Genomic DNA, 19,753 nt, shown 5'->3' on the forward strand with positions numbered 1-19,753 from the left:
CGAACCTTGGTTGCAAAATCAATAGCACGAACAGTACTGCGGTCATATCAAGCATTGTGATATTTGAATCAAATTCTTAAGCTTAATTTACAGGAGTATCACTAAAGACTTCTTCCTACTATTTATTGAATGGCTAATGATGGCAGGTTTAAAAAAAAATCTGGAAATAGTATTGAACTCTCTTCTGTTGCTTTTTAACAGTTACTGTGTGGTGTGACTTTTGTTTTTTGTCTCCTTCACACTGCCTTCCCCCCCACAAAATGCAGTCAGATTTTGCAGGTTTTATTGCTTATCCTACTGAAAGCAGATATTTGCTATGCGTTCAGGTGGATGTGCATGTGGATTTTTGCAATGCTGTTAGCAGTCTGTTGCCCATGATGATTGATTTAGCCTTTTAAAAATTAAAATGGTAAATGGGTGTCTTAACTGTGACTTCGGTTTTATTTGCAACCAAAAAAAATCTTGACAAGCTAGTGTAACCTCCGCAGTACTTTAAGCTAAATAATCATCAATAATCCTGGCGTGTAGCAAATACATGTGAGATGGGGGGGCCTTATGAATTAGCAAAGATTCTATAAACAGGTTAAAACTTGAGGGCACACTAGAACACAAGTGCTGCAACGGTAAGAAGTCTAATAGTCATGTACTTACCAGTTCAGTAATATACTGACTGTTTTAATTCCTGTTTTAGGTGACCGAGATAGCAGTTGTCCAGTGCTATTTATACTGGATGAATTTGATCTCTTTGTTCATCACAAGAATCAGACATTACTGTATAACCTTTTTGATATATCCCAGTCAGCACAGACTCCAGTAACAGTTATTGGACTTACATGCAGACAAGTAAGAAGTTTTTCTTTTCTATTTTATAGAGCTTATGTTGCTGACATCTGTAATGTTTCATATACTTTTCATATTTTTATTCTTAAGACTCATACCTTAAGGAGACAATTCTGCTAATTTTGGAAACTTCTCCCCCTTACCTAGTGTTATATTGGCTTACTTTAAAAATTGATTCCAGTACAGATACAAAATAAGTGACACGAAATGCTACATATTCAGAGCAAATGGGAACAGAAGTAGGAAAACAGGAATATGCTCCAGTAACCTTTCTTACTAAGAAAATGAAGGAGGTTTTTTCAGATTTAATAGGAAGCAAACTTTTCCTGCATTTTAGAATGATCCAATATCTGTCTTAAAGATGAAGCATCTCACCAAAACATGTACCAAAAGTTCTAAAAAGAGAAGGACAACACAAGAAGCTATTAAAGCTAATGCCATAGAAAGAATGTCAGTGCTATGTCAATTTCTCCTATGTCTTAACCAGACTGTACTTCAGGAGAAAAAGCAGTGGTCACCCCACTTAATGTGTGTGTTGCCTATGTCTGGACTTAAATGTGTTACTATATCCTGAAGATGACCCAGTCCTCAATTCCATCTTTATCACTGATGTCCCCCACAAAAAAGATTTAGAATAAGCACTAGAAATGACCTCAAACCACACTGACACAGTCAAAGAAGAATGCCCTTTCATTTCAGATAATTAAAAAGAAATAAACTATATATAAACTTCTACATTCTTAAGACATGGGGAAACACAGGACAACAATGAGCAAGTTTTACTTGTTAGTAGTAGTTTTATAATATAAAGGACTCTCAAAACTAACTAAATGTTGCAGGGATTACATACAAGATGTGGCCACAAACTTAATAGTAGTAATTGTCAGCTGTCAATCTTCAGGCTTGCCTCACTATGTAATTAGGCTTTTTGGATCTCTGTTTTGTTTTTGTTGTTGTTCTCTGTTAGCTTCAATTTTACTGCTTAAAAATAGTTACGTTCCTGAGAAGAGGATAAAAATTTGGACTTCTTTTACTACTTTGCAGGAGCCATGTTAATCCATTTCTCATTAGTTTTCCATCTAAAATAATATCAGGATCAACATTCAGTTACCTATCTTTCGTTCTAGAGGCTGCTGGTTTCTTCCTTTCCTCATTCACTAATGAGCAAGAGTAGAAACTTTGATCAAGCTACCTGTCTTTCTACCACAATATGAAATATGACACATGCTTTTTAAAAAGCAAACCTTTTTCACCAATAATTGTTGCTATAACACTGCCATACTTACAAAAGAAAAGACTTCCGATCTAGACTAATTTTGGGAATGGGCGGGGGAGGGTAAAATGTTTCAGGGTTTCCTTACATTCACTTTGTAAACTATAAGGCAATCTTGCATTATCATTAAACGCTTAAATCCCTGCATTCCTACAATACAGTATGTCTGTGGAATACAAACTACATATGTATTTAAAAAGCTGCTTAAACAACCATCATTACTTCAGTCAAACACTCATGTGATGATAATATTAAGAATCTAGAACAGTGTTATTAAAGATTTTAGTTTTTTTAAATACTCTTAAAGCAACAGTTGAAAAGATGACTAGGCCACAAGAAAAAGAGGCTGCCTCAAAACAGTGGGCCTCCAATAGAACAAGTTTAGGGGTGCTTCTGATTTTTTGTTTTGGGGCAATGTCTAATGAGCAAGTTACTTTAAGTTAATATTGGACCTATTAATTTACAGAATGTACTGTAGTTAATGTAAAGAATCTCTTCAGTTATAAAAGTTCCTGTTTCCAGAGTCCATTACACTCTCCATCAGTGACTTATCTTAATTGGATTCAGGAGCAAAGATCAGCTTTTTTGTTTTTTAATAAAAATCTTCCACGTCTTTTAGGGAATCTCATTAGATTTCATGGGAATTGGAGGTCGATATACAGTGGGTCATCAGATTGTGTACAGAAGATTGTGTTTTTGGCCTGTTACTACTGTAGTCTTAATTTGTCTTGATTTCATGCATTTTTAACCAAGCCTAAAGCTTCCTGCTTTCAGGGCAAATAAAAAAAACTGAGAACAAAGTAATCCTTCTCTGACCCAAATGTCACGGTAATAGAGAAGCAATACTTAATTTTCCTTTTAATAGACAAATACCAATTTTCTCTTACTTCCTTCTGATGACAAGCTTTGTTACCTCTCTAGAGAAAATCAGATTATTCTTCCTGCTCAAAAGCAGCCTAATAGTATTTGTGTGGTACAAGAGAATTATTCTTCTAAAAGACAAATGTTGGCTCTTAAAATTTTTCTGCCAAGATCAGGTTCAGCCTTCTAAAAGATGTGTGTAATGACAGCCACCAACTTACACATGTTTACAGCCCCGGTACAGTGGCTGAAGTATCTTGAATACAGCCCCAAGTAATAGAAATATTTACTTAATCTATGGAAAAATTACTGTGTATCCCAGCAACTAATTACTGTGACTTATGTAAATAGCTTGTAGTTGGACATTTAAAAGGAATATTGTCAATTATATTATAAATTAGCAAGTTTGTTACTAATCATGCTTTAGATTAAAACAATTTTAATAATCCAGTTTTGTATTTATGCTGTTTGTGCTTTCATCTTGGACTGTTTCACTGAATATCTCTATTTTTGTTTTTACAAGGATATTCTGGAACTCCTGGAAAAGAGAGTGAAGTCAAGGTTCTCCCACCGACAGATATATTTGATGAATTCATTTGATTTTAAACAATATCTTAGAATATTTAAAGAACAGTTGTATCTACCTGCAGAGTTTCCATACAAGCCTTTCATACAGAAATGGAATAAGAATGTTCAGGTAACTTGAAACACAGGTAGTAATAATGAAGTAATTAACTTGTCTCAATGAAGTATTTGAAAAGGTTAATTTATAAATTTTGCTAAATTGTTGTGGTTTAAAATAGTGTCTTTACTGTCCTCTGTTTATTTTTGTTCACTGTTTAAGAAAGGAATAAAATGTGAAATAATGTTTTCTCTTTTTGCTTCAAAGTTAAGACCTACTTTTTAGAAAAATAGTGAGAATTTAACTGTTTGTAATATCATAGCTCCTAGTAACCCTAGCCCCATTGTGCTAGGCATTGTACAAATAGAACAAAAGTACAAGGAAAAACAGTAAGACAATTTTGGTCAGCAGACCAGTGGCTGAGCCCATTTTCAAGTAAAGGATGATATGATGAATCATGTGAATGGTGAATTATGTGCCATCTCAAATAATGCTGAGCAGATTATGCTTGGATGTAAGTTCTCTTGAGAGGGAATGAAGTTTACAATGACCATGTGTCCTAAAGAGACTATGTACATCTAATATAGCTTGTATTGTGAATTAAACCTTGGACTTGGTTTAATAAGCTGGTAAACATGTACATCTTCAGCTTTACTTCACTATTTGATATGAAACTGACAGATCTAACACACCCAAGGCAATTTGGTACTGAGCAGCACATGGATGGGAAAGCAAATCTGGGAAAGGTAATAGTGTTAGTGACTTGATAGCACTTTGGTGAACTATTGAGACAGAATGCCCCAGAATAGCATTAGAACCACAGGGTGATTGTGCTGTCTTTCAGAAGATACTTAGAGGTCCTGTTTCTGGCCATTAAAGAACCCCTGGCACTTTGTAGGAAGAGCAGATATTAAATTAATAAAGTTTAAGGCCAGATGTAACCACTAAATAGTCTAGCCTGACCCTGTGAAAATTATAGGCCATTACATTTCACCCAGTTAGCCCTGTATCAAGTTGAATTATTTGTTTAAAGCATATTTTCAGAAAAGACGCTCAATCTTCATTTGAAGACACTGAGATAGAGAATCCACCTATTGCCTTGATACATTTTCGCTAGAAAAGGTGCCTTATTTCTAATTTGAATTTCTCTGGCTTCAGCTTTCAGCCATTGGATTTTGTTATGCTGTTCTCTGCTACATTAAAAAGCCCTTTAGTACCTGGTTTTAGCCTCATTTTTGGCATCTGTTACGGGTTCCATTAAATATGCTTGATATCACCTCTTATTGTGATCATGTTTCTTTGCCTTAAAAGTCTTAGTTCCACCCCAAAGAGAGCTGCATTTCAGTAGTGGATAAAATTATTCCAGTATAAGCAACTTGCAGGGTTTATTTACACACACTTCTTTGGATTCTTTGGGGGTGAATGGTGCTTTAAAATATTAAAGACAAGGTGAGAGAGAATCTTTTATTGGACCAGCTTCTATTGGTGAGAGAAACAAGCTTTTGAATGTACACAGAGCTCTTCTTCAGGTCTGGGAAAGGTACTAAGTGTCACAGCTAAATAAGAGGCAGAACAGATTGTTTAGTATAAGTCGTTAACACACATTTCAAGAGACCATTCAAAGTGAAGATGCCTGTTACCACATCTCTGGGATGGGGGAGAAAGGGACCTGTCAGTGTGGGATGGCTCCTGAAAAAAGTAAGTCAACCTAAGCAAGGCTATAGCTACGCTTACACTATGTTGACCTAATTACATTGACCATGACTCTTTGCCACTCAGGGTGGTGTTAAATTGGTGTACAGGTACACCAATTTAAGTGAAGCCACTTCCACAGCTAGTTCGACACAAGACGGCTTATGTTGACATAAACATATAGTGTAGACCAGGCCTAAGTAAGATCCCAGGAGAGGGAGTGGCATTTGAATGATCCATTTGAAGAATCTCAATAGTATGGAAGTAAAATGGAGTATTCTTATTTAAAGAGACTATAAACTTGTCTGCTGAGAGGCTGATTTACAAAGTGTTGGCCAGAGGAGGTAAGTTACTCTGAGAAGGCAAGCTGAATTGCTTTGTGTACAGCTAGTTAAATGATTAAGAATCAGATGTGGTTTTAAAACCACCAAAATATGGATACAAATAAGAAAATACATGAATTTCTTTCAATAACCTTTTTTCAATAGGTGTATAAAAAATCTAGAAGTTCAACAATTATCACCATATGTATTTCAGAGCTGGAAGAGGATTCAACTAGTGGTATGTTTAGTATTACTGCCTAGTTAAATACCATATAGACTGTACTTGCACTTTTTTCAGGTTATACTTATGGAAATGTCCTCTACAAGAGCCTGGCCTGTCTTTCCCCCTTAAAGAGAGATGTCAGTGTTCCTTTCAGAATTTGTGTTCTGATTCCACAATAAATATTAATACTGATTAATAAAAATAGGTCTGGTTGGCTAACCAAGAATTTTCCAGTTGGATAAGAACCAGTGCACTAATTTTACCAGTATATCTTAAAAAATCCATTTTTAGTCTCTTTCAGAAGACAGAACAGTGCAAGAGATGCTACAAAATCATTTCCACTACAGCAAAGACCTGCGATCACTTCACATGTTACTGGTATGTTATGTATTGATATTTGTTTGTTAAATCTCATGAATTTGCTAATACAGTAGCCTATAAGCTACCGTTATTTTTCATACAAGTTAATTGAGCTTTACTTGAAACATCTTATTGGATAGGTTTTTTCAAATGTGATTAGCAGGCCTATTTTGATCTCTCCTAAGTAGACTTAAAAAAGGTGTTTTGGTTTCTTGGTCTCCCTCAAGCCAAAGCAGGAAGCACTGGATGTTATCTGGGGCTATTCAAGTGGCTTCATATCTTTTTTGTGACGTGGCCTTCAGCCATCCTGGGTTCTCCTGCCAGATATGTTGGTTTCCATGGTGGGCTGTCTCAACATCTGGCTTCTTAATTATCGAGTAGAGAGGAACATAAACCAAATTGGCAGAGCTGCCTCCTAAGCAGCTTTTTGGGAAGAATCTGGCCAAACTTCAAATATCCATTGACCAAGTCCTCTTAGTTTTCTCAAGGTTTTCAGAGGGGAGGAGCTTACACCAGTCCTCCTCTTGGAAGCAGTCTTGTTCCAGGGCAGTCCAGGATTCCTTCATTTCTGTCTGTAGGGAATCTCCTTCAAAAAGAATTCCTTTTTGCATTGCTGAACGCTGCCCTCAAGCAACCCTAATAAAGCCTTGCTTGCCAGCACGCTACCCCTTTTTCAGTCATCTCATTAGAACAGTGGTGGGCAACCTCCAGGCCGCATGCAGCCAGTCAGGGTAATCCACTGGCGGGCTGTGAGATGGTGTTTACATCAACGATCCACAGGCATGGCCAGCTGCAGTGTCCAGTGACTGCGGTTAGCCGTTCCCGGCCAATGGGAGCTGCGGAAAGCGGCAGCTGGCACATCCCTGCGGCCTGCGCCACTTCCCACAGTTACAATTGGCCAGGAATGGCGAATCATGGCTACTGTCAAGGTAAACACTGTCTCGCAGCCTGCCAATGATTACCCTGATGGGGTGCAGGTTCCCCCCCGACCACATTTGAAGGTCAATTCAGATCTTTCTCTTAGGCCTGGAATTATGAATCTTCACTACCTGTACACAAGAAGTGATTAGTTTAGGATATGCCACAGTTCCTTCCTGGATATCCTCCTGCCCATATGATCTGGAATGTAGAGGTAGAGAGCTGAGATCTTCTGAACAAGAAGACCATCTGTCTTGTCTGACCCTGCACCTCCCACCTCCTGACCAGAGACTAGGGATTTTACTCCTGATATTCCATCATCTACTAGCGCACAGGTTTTCTTGTCCACTTTGAAACTCAACTACTTGGTCTGCTGTAGAAAATTCTGAATCTGAACCACCCCTCTTGTCTATTCTTCAAGCCATCTCACCTTGCAACTTCCTTTGCTTTGTGCACCTATAGGATCTGTACTTTTCTTCACCCTCATGCTAACACATTGGCAATACCAACACTTTACGATGTAACCAGAACTTCCACTTTTGCCCCTTCCTTTGGTCTTGCCTCTGACTTGTGGGTTTTCTGTAAAATCCTTAACCTTCATAACCAACTTGAATGAGGAAAAGTATTCACATTTTAGCTCTACCTGAATGTGATTCAAACCTCAATCTCCTTTCCAGTCCATAAACAGTTTTTCTTACAGACCACAGACACCTCTTCTGCAGGGAATTCCTATCTGCTTCCAGCCTTGGTAACCAAATATCAAGGTATGACATTACAATCTTTTCAGCAGATAAATCACTGTATTCTGAGTGGATTTGGTACACTGGTCAGACTCTGCTTATGCCCCTGCAGAACTTTATTTTCCAGAGATAGTGCACACTCTTACCTGAGGAACTCTGTGCATATCCCAACCAGGAATCCTTTCTGTGATGCTCTTCCCTTTGGACGCCAGGGAGCTAAGTTTCTCTGCATTATACATGCCGTCATCCTATCACACTGGAGAGTTCACTTGAGCAGTTTGTCAGCCCGGTAAACTTGCCCTTCTCAATATCCAAATCTCCAAGTGCTATTTGCTTAGCCATATTGAGCTTGGAACCACTTTTGAACAACAGTTTTATGTTCTGGTTTGCTGTGTCAACAGGCAAGGGTAGACTGTGCAGATTTCACTACAGGAACTTAACCCAACTGCCTTGGGAAAAGATACTTTCTCAGGGGATAGGAACAGAGAATTGAGCTGCTGCCTCCCTGGTATGTAGCCTAAGAACAATTAAACAGGACCATGCTGAGAATTTCTCTGCATCTATTGCTTCTGAGTCTCCAACACCGTGATGTCTGGCTACTCTCCTCTATTGATATTCCCCTGGAAACTTGACCTGTTATCCTGAGGCCAAAGCATCTTCTGTAGGTAGGAACATCTAGCTTTTGTGGCCTGGAGGATAAGTGGTTTCCACTCTAAGGGGAAAGGCTTCTGTGAAGAAATAGCTAACTGCCTCTGAGATAGCTGTGCTCATGTCATACCTTTACCAGTTAGTCAAAATAAACTGGTGCTGAATTGTTCTCTCTAGCATGTCCTGAATGTCTTGTTTGGCTTAGAAAAGGGGCTGAAGGTGAGCCCTGAGTTTACTCTTTGGCAATAGGAGGAGGTTAGAATACAGATTTTGGCTGTTAATCTCATTAGAGCACCCCAAGCACTGCCCAGTTTCCCCTTAATGGGACTTTCCCTTAATTTTGAATGTAGTTGTCTCCATTTGAACCTGTGGGAGAAGTATCCCTGAGGTTGCTTTCTCTCAAGTTAAGTTTTTAATTGTTGACTTCAGTGCAAAGAATCAGAGGTGACCTTGCTAGTTACAGGAAAAAATGAAGGTAGAAAGGTATCAGCACATTTTTACTTGTTTAATTCAGAAATAATTTATTTAATTATGTCAAGAACCTTTCAGTTCCCTTCAGTGGAATTTATATTCCTTTAATGTGGAACAGGCCATGAAACTTTGTCTTGCTTACTCAGTAATTCAGAAAAGTTGAGTACTTTAACAGCAGCAAAGCTGTTTGTAAGGCTACCGTAAATGACTGAATTTGGGAATGTAGCCTAGATGCCTATAATGCCTAAGACCCATTCCCTCATGACCACCTCAGGAGTTTGGAGGACTTAAGTATCTTCCAGCTGCAAGGCAGTCATGGGGCTGTCTCTGTATGCCTTCATTTGTGATTTATTTACTAAATTTATATATAGCAGAATTGCAGTGCAGTCATTCAGTGCGCCAAACTTCACTCTAGTTAAGCCCTTCTCTGTAGATATAGTGCTCACTAATTCCACTGGTATAAATGTAGGATAAGTGAAAAGGGGCTCACGAAACACTTTGGCTAATAGTTACCTTATAGCCTTCTTTCTATTCTACGCGTTTCACACTTCACCTTAAGGTTGTCATTTGTGAAGTCTTAGCTGTTTCTCACTCTGATTTTTCTCTAACTTAGTCCTTCAACTGGCAAAAAAGAGGCACTGATGCCTGTATACCTTGAATGATAGTTCTGGTTCCTTCTTCCTGCCACTGAATATAGTGGCTACCAGAGAGGATAGAAGCAAAGGACTGTAACAGTTATCTTTGCTTAGAGTAACATGCTCTATTCTTGCACTGGGACAAAACCTGAAAGATATGGGATTGGATAATAACATTCAGTAGAATATTCTTGATTATCACTTAACTGAATGGGGTAGAAACCAGGCATTCCTTCAGATGGACCCACAAGAGTGGGAGACAGCAATAAAAGCCACAGCTCACACAACAGGACAGAAAACTGCAAATGTTTGTTATTTTACAAAGTAAATCTCTGCTGTGGCTGAGATTTAATCTCCTGTTAATGTGCCTGTTTCCGCCCTCCACCATCTTAATATGCAGAAGATGTAAAGAATTAAAATTATATTGTTTCTGTTCCATTGAAGAACATTGCTTGGCTGTGTGTTTAAGAGTAAGTTATCAGCAGCTTTCTTAAATACTTGCCTTGTGAATTTGTATAAAATAGAAGTGAAGGTAAATCTGACTGCCATGCACCATGCCTATCAGTAAGTACATCTACTGTCATTCTGAAATCAAAACAAATGTACAGTGGTGGTATGGGATACCAGTCTGGTCTGAAACAAATTAACTTCTATTTGCATTGTATTCTTAGTCTCAAATGTCCTCTTAAAGTTACTTTTTTCCTATGGCTGGTAACTGAAGCCTCTCAGTCTAGTGTACTCTGAATTTTCTAAAATTAGTGTTACATGTTCTATACTACATTCTAAAAATTCTGGCATGTCTTCTAAACTAAGGGGGTTCTGCCCACAAAAACATTTATTTATAAACTGTAATTAACTTTATCTTGCGGGGGAGATATAAATGTATTGGGGAACCTTGTCTCTGTGCTCCAGAGTCAGCTAACTTTCATTTTCTATAAGAGCATTGGGCAAGTTGCTCCTCCCAGTGTACAAAAGTAGTATCTTGAAATGTTCATAGTAGCTTTTCCTTAGTAGAATAGGGTATGTCTACACTGGAAACTTCAAAGTGCTGCTGTGGGAATGCTCCCGCAGCAGCACTTTGAAGTGAGAGTGGTCGTGTGTAAGTGCTGGGAAGGAGCTTCCCCAGTGCTCCTGGTAATCCACCTCCACGAGGGGATTGGCTCTTAGCGCTTAGAGCCTGTCTACACTAGCGCTTCAAAGCGCTGAGACTTGCTGGGCTCGGCAGGGATTTTTTTCACACCCCCGAGCCAGTAAGTTAGAGTGCTATAAAATGTAAGTGTAGACAAGCCCATAGTCACTTGAAGATCAAACTAAAGCTAATTCATTAGGAGTATCACTTAAGGCCAGTTCTTCATTGAAATTTGTGTTTCAGCCATCATTGCATTAATTTGTGAGCCATTAGTGTTTTATTGTCATGTTGCATTTGGAATCTAAATGTGGCTTGGCTGTATTGTTACCCAGATCTAAGGTTTTTCTTCCTCCAGTCTTGTCTTCAGAACAAATAATTCAAGCTGAGCAGAGTTGTATTAATGAACGGTCCTAGCAGTAACTGCCAGATTATTAGCTGCCTTTAATGTTGTAACTTCCACTGTAAAGTAATGCACATATCAACTTGTTAATGTTTCCAATTGTTTAGTCTAGGAAGCGCATCCACTTTCACATATGACTCATGAGTATGGAATATATCCAGTCATCAATATTTCAATAAATATTTCTCTTGCTTTTTCAGATGCTTGCTTTAAGCAGCATAACAGTATCTCACCCATTTATGACTGGATCAGATCTTCTTGAAGCAAGCAAATTGTGCAGAATGGACTCAAAAGCAAACATTGTACATGGTAAATTCCAGTATTTTGTACTTTAATAATTTGTGAATATAGAAGCCTTGAAGATGCTATGGTGGTGGCCTTTCCGTTCTCCTCTTGCACTGGACAAATAGTGTCTTCCTCCTCACAAGTCCTCCACCAGGGCTGAACTAAAGGGAACATCTCTGCCCCTGGGTAGGCTCCCTCCCCTGCCCCCCACTACTTTCCCATTACATCCTGTTCCTTACTTTTGAAACAATGAAGTGTCTAAGTGTTGGTTGATATAATAAGTACTCTATGCTTTCATACCAGATCTTTCACTCCTGGTCTTTGGATATGAGTGAACTTCTACATTCTCAATTAAAATAAAATAAAAAAGTAAGTCTTGTCAAAGGTGCTATAGTTAGGGCATGGGAGACAGAAATACCCTATCCACAGGGGAAAAAAAATAGCATTGACAACAGAAGGCTCCTTGCCCTGATCATCTGCCTTCCCTTGTGGCTGGAGCAAAAAGTAATGTTCTCTGTAAAAGGAGCCAGGTTAGTGTTAGGTGATAACCCTTGAGGCAGAGGAGCAGTTTCCTAGGACACAAGTTGCAATTCTGTTTTATCACTTATTGTCAGACCAGTAGGGAAGAGAGATGGCTTGAGATATAGTGCCATTAGTATGTTGATGATATGAAGTTCTCTCCCTTTCTTTAGTCTACTCTATACTCTTCCAATGTCTAAACAAAATGGGTTTAAATGAATGAGCTGGTTGAGGCTTCCTTTAAATAAAACAGCTGCTAGTGCTGCAGTAAGGAATCAACTTGAACAGAGAGTTGATGCTTGTCCCTTGGGCTGGGGAGGGACAGGGCAGCAACATGACATGTGCTGAACTTTTGCTACCAAAGTTGGTGACCTAAGTCTGTTTTGGATCCTCAACTGTTTCTGTATGTTCAGTATCTCAAAGTGCTTCTCTGTGGGCACTGTCACAATCTATACCTTGGACACCTCCATTGGATTACTGCAGTGAGCTGCTCTTGCAGATATACCTAAGGACTACTCAAAACTTCAGCAGAAGGCAGGTGCTCCTATATTTCCCTGAGTTTCATAAATAGTGCATATTACAGATGTATCAGAAACAAGGCAGTGCAGTTCCAGAAGCACAATTCAAGGCATTGACTATTGCTCTAAAACACACAAACTTTAGGACCTAGATATCCAAAAGATTGACTTTCTCTATGCTTTTACCTAAGTTGAGAATACTTAAGCTAAAAATACCTTGGCCATAGCTCTAGAAATCACTTGTCCCTAGTAGGCTGACACTCTGGGTTTTGTGTATATTTTGTTTTTTTAAACTTTCAGGGAGCACACTGTAAGGCTCATTTCTATTTGGTTTATGGGTGAGAAGTTTGTTCCTTTTTAATATGCTTGTCTATTTACTGGTCTCTGACAAGGAAAGATACATGTTTATATAAACCCAACATTAATTCTTGGCCTTGGCTTCCCTTCTGAGACTTCCATGAGAGATACTACTAGTGGTAATGTATCTTAATATAGATACCTGTTTATAAGAAGGTGAACTGCAAATATAAAATAGCAATCAGAAGTTACCGTGTTTCTAAGGAGATGAGCTGAACTGAAGTAGCCCAGAAAATATACAAATGGTAAGTTGAGAAATGTCCCAATGGTAAAATTATTACTAAGGTAAAGGTAGAGAGACAAGGTGAGTAAGGTAATGTCTTTTATTGGACCACTGTGGTGGTCAGAAGGTTTTGAGCCACACAGTGCTGTTCTTCAGCTCCATGAAGCTTGAAAGCTTGTCTCACTAACAGACATTGGTCCAATAAAAGACGTTCTCACCCACCTTGTCTCTCTAATATGCTGGGACTGCTGTGGCCACAACTATGACACATTTACCTTGGTGTATATAGTAATGTAGTAATTGTCTAGTGATTTATTAATGTAATTGGGAGGCAGTGATATACTTATCAAAGGAATGATTAACTTGACCATTAGACACAATTTATCTCAAGTTGCCATATTTCTCTTCCCATGGGCTTTAAGATTGAAGGCCTCTTGTTTGGTATCTTAAAGCTTTTCCTAAACTTCCTGAGCTATTAAAGCAGTACAACAGGCATCCAGGGCCAGCTCATTTGTCTGCCTTTCAGAAGGATTGAAATTTAACTCCTATAGCACTACATTCTACAGCATACAAGTCTGAAGCCTTGTCTACTCTGAAACTTTCTTTGCTCAGGGTTGTGAAGAAACACGGGCCTGAGCAATGCAAGTTTCAGCGCTGTAAAGTGGCAGCGTAGATAGCGCTGGTAGCTGCTATACCCCTCGTGGAGGTGGTTTTATTACAGTGCTGGAGCTGCAACTACACAGCCATGTTAAAGCATTGCCATGGCAGTGCTTTAATGTCAGCTGTGTAGACCTACCCTTAGTTTCACTGGGGCAAAAGTGTGGAGAGAGGTTTTTCCTATCTCCCCCCCAAACTTGTATAAAGCTGACTATATCAAGTAATCAGAATCAAAACAAAACGTGATGCAACCCAGTCAGACTTGAAATAATATCAAAAATACCTATTCTATTCACATTTATTTTCAAATACCTATTCTATTCACATTTAACAAAAGCAGGAAGTTTAATCTAGTCAGCTTGCACAGCTTTTGTTCAACCCTTAAAATTTATATATAACAATTTTGAATTGTTGATGTGCTATTAATATCGAAGTAATACTATATTGTAAATATGCTTGTATTTTTAATGTGCCTAGAACCATGCATCTATGTGTGAAAGATAGTTCTAAATATTTTCCTTTTCTCCATATAGGTTTGTCTGTGCTGGAAATCTGCCTAATTATAGCTATGAAACATTTAAATGATGTTTATGAAGGAGAGCCATTTAATTTTCAAATGGTCTATAATGGTGAGATGAAAGCATCAAACTTTTAAAATCTATAAATATCACTTTACTGTTACTCAAGTAATGTTTTCCTTGGTACAGAATTTCAGAAGTTCATACAACGGAAAGCACATTCAATGTACAACTTTGAGAAACCTGTTGTTATGAAGGTAAACCCTTAATTTGTTTCCTTGCATACCTAAATACTGATCTGTCCCTGAGGTAGTTTTCTAGGAACTATGGGTTGAGAGTTCAATTCTTGAGGGGGGCCATTTATAGATTCTGGGGCATGGTCCTGCTTTGAGCAGGGGGTTGGACTAGATGACCTCCTGAGGTCCCTTCCAACCCTGACATTCTATAATGAAAAGATCAGAAAGGTCTCTTTATAATGAAACACACTTGTGTGGTACTTGACTGCCATCTGCTGTATGGGTGTTGTATCTCACTATCCATGGTTAAATATAATGGCAAAATTTTAGGGGTGCTAATATTCGACTTATTGAAACAGAAGCATCACATACCTCACCAAAATGGACTTTATTTTTAAGGAGTTTAACAGCTGAACACAAGCACCTGTTGCCATTTATCAAGGAATAAGTTTGGTATTGATTGAATTTAGACAATCATTTCTTTTAGTGAGTGGAAATAATTGAATAAAAGGTTCTGTATTAGGACAATATTCTGGTTCCCGGCAGACTTCTAAAGAGTTGCCTGTTGTGGCATGTAGAGGTTTTTTGCTGCCCCCAAATTACTCTGATACAAGTTGCAGGATGGTTAGTATTTAGTCTTGAATCAGCAACAGGTTTAAGTTCCAATATCTCTCAAACCAAGAGGGCTCAAAGTAGCTTAACATCAGTAAAGAGCTGAAACTCCCTTTTCTGTCTTGAACTAAGGTGTACTGGTCTGTCAGTGAGTCGTCTTCATACCTGCATCTTTTGGACATAAAACTAGCCCTATCACTCACTAGCAGAAAAGGGTGTGGCAGCCTCTGAAGACCCTGCCAGTTTGTCTGTTCTGGCAGACCCCAGCCTCTCTGCTACCACAACAGGAAAAAAAAAATTCCAAAAAGCTGCTGCTCACTTCAACCCCTGAATGAGTCATGCTGCCATCATTTTCTCTAGCCTTTCTTTAGAGTTGTATGAGACTCCAGCCTTTCATCTTCAGTTTCTGGTCCCCTGCTCACCTTCACAAAAATGCAGCATGGTGGAAAAACTCTGCTGATTCCTTTTGATTCCCCAAATTCTCACTGACTTGGCCTTCAAGTGTGGCCACACCCCTTTGTGCCAGTGACAGAGGTATGGCTGTGCCTGGAAAAGTGCAAGTAGCCTGAAGAGCCCTCATAACAGATCTGTGGACCATAGTCCTTGGGAGAAAGAATGTACATGTAAGTACAAAATGTTTCCTCTTCTATAAGGGTGCAGCCCTTGACTGAACTGTGTTCTATATTCATTACCCCATTATGATTAAGTTTATTTGATCTAAGACTGTACTGCTCCAAGACTGTACATTGTGGTGAATAAATTACTTATGTGGGATAACCTTCACAATTGATTCATCCATTTGCTGCTACTCTTGGGGAAATAACTGCCCCAAACTGAATGGCATCTCTACCACCCATGTAGTCTATACAGCTGATAAATCTAGATTTTTTGCCATTCAAGTTTGAGAAATCAAACAAGTCAAGCAATGCAGAGTTCAATTTATAAGCATAGAATCTCCTTCCTTACTGAGTTACGCAAAGATTCCCTAGAAATTAAGAAATTTGTATTGTATTGTTTAATGATGCATTGTATGCCTTTAAACTCAAGTATCTGGTTTATTAATCTTTAATACTGTAAATTAAATTATATCAATCTGGCTTGGGTTGTTTTAAGTTTGACAATACACATTTGAACTTTTCATTGCATTTTGTAATTTAATGCTATTCATGGCCTAGAGTTCAAGACAGACCCTTTTCAATTCTCCACTTGTAGGTGAGCTCCAGCAACTGACAGCTCACTATTCAGTCTTACACAAGCTTTGTCTTGGTTAAACTGAACAAAAAAAATCAACTAAGTTCATAGCTATAAGTTACTAAATGATTCTTCAAACATTGACCAGAGGCTATATACTGTACTTACTGTGATGAGGTAGTGCAAACATGACATGTTCAAAACTAGTAAACCACTTTTTTTCAAGCTTGTATTGATCCTTTGGAGATCTGGAAAGAAAGTCAAGTTTGAATGAAATCCATTCAACCAGTGAGTTGCATCTATAAAACTCGATAGGAACATATTGAACTTTCTAGAATACCCTTAGTGTATCTTGCTCAGGCTTTTTGAAAAATCCCACTTAGTTTTCGCAAGAACCAGGGCATTTAAGTTTTCTGGGCTTGATATACTGAGTAACTGAAATGAGTATAAGCAACTGTATTTGTCTATAGTAGGTGATACTTCTGTAATATGTGGGCTATTCAGAATGGTTGTGGTCTGGAAAATGTTTAACTGTTTGCTTTTTCTCTCTTTAGGCTTTTGAACACTTGCTACAACTAGAGTTAATAAAACCAATAGAAGGACTGCCTGTGCGTGCTCAGAGAGAATATGTATTAATGAAGCTACTTTTGGACAATAACCAAATAATGGATGCTTTGCAGGTATACCCAAACTGCCCAACAGATGTGAAACAGTGGGCAACATCCTCATTGAGTTGGTTGTGAACTTTCTGAAGCTTACAAAACCACATTAAGTTGAACAAATTGGTTGTACTCTACATAATTTCAGTGGAATACTGAATCATTCACTTGAAGTTAGAGCATGTTTTTTTAAATATGATGTACTTTTCTGAAGTGTTCCATGATATTGAAAATAAACAATGAATGATTACAGTGCCTTGGTAATTAGTTCAGGGAATCTAAACACCAGTCAAATTAAAACACTCTTTCCAGTCTTCAATTAAAAACACTTCCCTATTCACTGCCATAGTTCAGGTGGATTTAAGTTTTCTTTAGGAATCTGTTCAGATGTTTGGCTAGCACTGAGCAGGATTTTGGGGTAAACTACAGGAAAGAAACCCACCAGTTTTGACTTCTATGTTAATCCTAATTTTGAGTTGAATAAAATTTGAAGTTTATATTCCCTAAAATATATTTTAAATCCCTTTATCAGCTCAACAACGTAAGAATGATTGTACATCCTATTACTATGATACTTGTGCTTAAGAGGGACAGATTGATGGAATTTATCAGATGTAAAAGGACTTTACAGAGGGAATCACAGTGGAAAGGAAGACAGTCCTTACTAGCCTGAGGTAGACCTTAAGAAAACTTTGGTGCCAGGCTGTTAGTGAAAATGGAAATGATGGATAAAGTTAGCTGTCTACCTTCTAGAGAAGCAAGCTGCTTGTTGGTCAGACAGTCAGTTTCAAGTATCAATCCACAATAGCTCCCATTAATGTTAGGAGTGCATACCAAGTCATACTCTTACTTAATATAAAAAACAGGGATGGTGAAGTCTAGTTTCAAACAAATCTGTTAAGGTGATTCTGTATCTCACACCTGCTACTGCCAGAGAAAGGATGGTAATGGAAATAGTATTCCTTATCCCTTGTCCAGCACTATATTATGGCTATTGCTTGTGATTGCTAATTCTAGCTAGAAAAGGCCATTATCTGAAAAATTGTTACTACTTCCACTTTGAAAATCTGTACAGTCCAATAGCTGGCTAGTTTATAAACTCTGGCATAAATCCCAACTAATAGAAGAAATAGCGATAATAGCAGCTGGCATGAGTCCTTTTGCAAGAATTAAGGGCCATCAACTTTAAGAAAAGTAGAGATTCTACACATCTCAAGGATCTACAGGCACCCAGAGTCCCTGGTTGAGCCACAGACACCTCAATCCTTCTCCCCTCCCCCCCCACACACTATCTAGAACCCCCAGGCAAGTCCCTGTGCATCCAGATACCCCCACACCTGCTGGTATGCCTGGCATGGAGGGTTAGGGCCCTATGTTTGTGGGGCAGACCCAGCCCTTTCACTGGTGCAGGGTCAGGTGCAATCTCAATGCTCAGTCTGTGGGGGAAGGTGGCTGCAGGGCCTTCGCTCCCCAGTGCTATGCTGGTGACTACCTTTGACAATGCCAAATTTTAAAAATAAATTTTCTATGTGCAGAAAGTGTTTTAAAGAAGGAGACTGAATGATGTGTATTTGACACAAGGCTTGCTAGGAAAGAGGTTTTATTGGGGAAAAAAAAACCAAAAGCCCCCAAACTAGTGTGTGTACAATAGCAACACTTGAAAAGTTGCAGTGCTGCTACAGTGGAAGGGCTTGGATCTTGCAGAGACCCATGAAATCCCTTCAGTTATAAGAACAGGAGTACTTGTGGCACCTTAAAGACTAACATTTATTTTAGCATGAGCTACAGCTCACTTCTTCGGATGCATAGAATGGAACACAGTCAGGAGATATGTTAGTCTTTAAGGTGCCACAAGTACTCCTGTTCTTTTTGCGGATACAGACTAACACGGCTGCTACTCTGAAACCTTCACAGTTATGTTATTTCAAAGTGTTCAGCTTTGGAAATTTTCAACTGGGAATCAGATATAAGGAGGAATAGTCAAAGAATCTTTACCTTTTGAATCTCTTATCCATGTAGGTAGAAATAGTTCCCACTGGTCTGTTGGTGGAATGACACTGGGAATTCACCTCAAAAAGCCCCAAGCATTGGGGGGAGGGGAAGGGAGGAGAGACATTCAGTGCTAGATTTAAGACTGCAAAATCAATGAGAGTTGGGGCTTGATTTGATCTCATTTGGCATTTTCAGACAAAAGCTGACCTGTACAGTGTTCTGTTTGGATCTAACTACAACAAGCCTGCAACCATGCACACAATTTACGTAATACCTTTGACTCCTATCCCAACTCAAGTTACTAAACAGAGCCATATTCTTTAAACCTATAATTAGGAGGCTAGAGACTTGGAGACAGTTTACTTAGTTTATAGATTGCAAGAATACTCCAGTAACTACCAGAATGATGATTTAACTTCAGTTAGAATGGATAACTGTTGTTCAAACTGAAAATTTCTAATTGAGTAGTTATTCCCTTATAATGAGCTTCAATTTCTCTGTGGGCTGAACGCCTTTCTAAAGAACAGCTACGGAAGTTACAGGTGATAGTACTTCCAGAAAGAGAGATGCAACTCTTTCCAGTATCATAATCACAGGGCTGCTCCACCACTGGCTGTAGTACACCATCACTCCTACAAGTTACCAGCTCTGCAATTTTCTATCAAGTAGGAGTAGGAATAATCTGATAAAAGCAAAAGAGTTGGTGCATCTGGCCTTCACATGAAGTTGCCAGAAAAGGGAAATGGTGATAAACAATAGACTAGTGCAGGGGTAGGCAACCTATGGCATATGTGCCAAATGCAGCATGCAAGCTGATTTTCAGTGGCACTCAGCTGCCCAGATCCTGGCCA

The 19,753-nt window shown here is 38.7% G+C and overlaps 1 protein-coding gene across 8 annotated transcripts in view; it reads left to right on the forward strand.

Moving 5' to 3' along the window:
- The window catches only part of ORC4 (origin recognition complex subunit 4), a 52,081-nt gene extending 34,589 nt beyond the window's left edge, over nucleotides 1-17,492 (forward strand). For 6 of the 8 annotated variants that reach the window (XM_039493835.1, XM_039493834.1, XM_039493830.1 and 3 more), the window contains 7 exons: nucleotides 692-843; nucleotides 3,498-3,671; nucleotides 6,126-6,212; nucleotides 11,336-11,444; nucleotides 14,228-14,323; nucleotides 14,402-14,469; nucleotides 16,806-17,492. In XM_039493835.1, the coding sequence (XP_039349769.1) occupies nucleotides 692-843; nucleotides 3,498-3,671; nucleotides 6,126-6,212; nucleotides 11,336-11,444; nucleotides 14,228-14,323; nucleotides 14,402-14,469; nucleotides 16,806-16,994 (875 nt within the window). In that variant the 3' untranslated portion in view covers nucleotides 16,995-17,492. Of the gene's footprint in view, nucleotides 1-691; nucleotides 844-3,497; nucleotides 3,672-6,125; nucleotides 6,213-11,335; nucleotides 11,445-14,227; nucleotides 14,324-14,401; nucleotides 14,470-15,192; nucleotides 15,322-16,805 lie in introns of those variants that run through there. The other 2 variants (XM_039493836.1, XM_039493837.1) reach the window with 2 other exon arrangements.
- Nucleotides 17,493-19,753: the final 2,261 nt, after the last annotated feature.

Source organism: Mauremys reevesii, linkage group 11, assembly GCF_016161935.1.
Source record: "Mauremys reevesii isolate NIE-2019 linkage group 11, ASM1616193v1, whole genome shotgun sequence".
Classification (NCBI taxonomy): domain Eukaryota; kingdom Metazoa; phylum Chordata; order Testudines; family Geoemydidae; genus Mauremys; species Mauremys reevesii.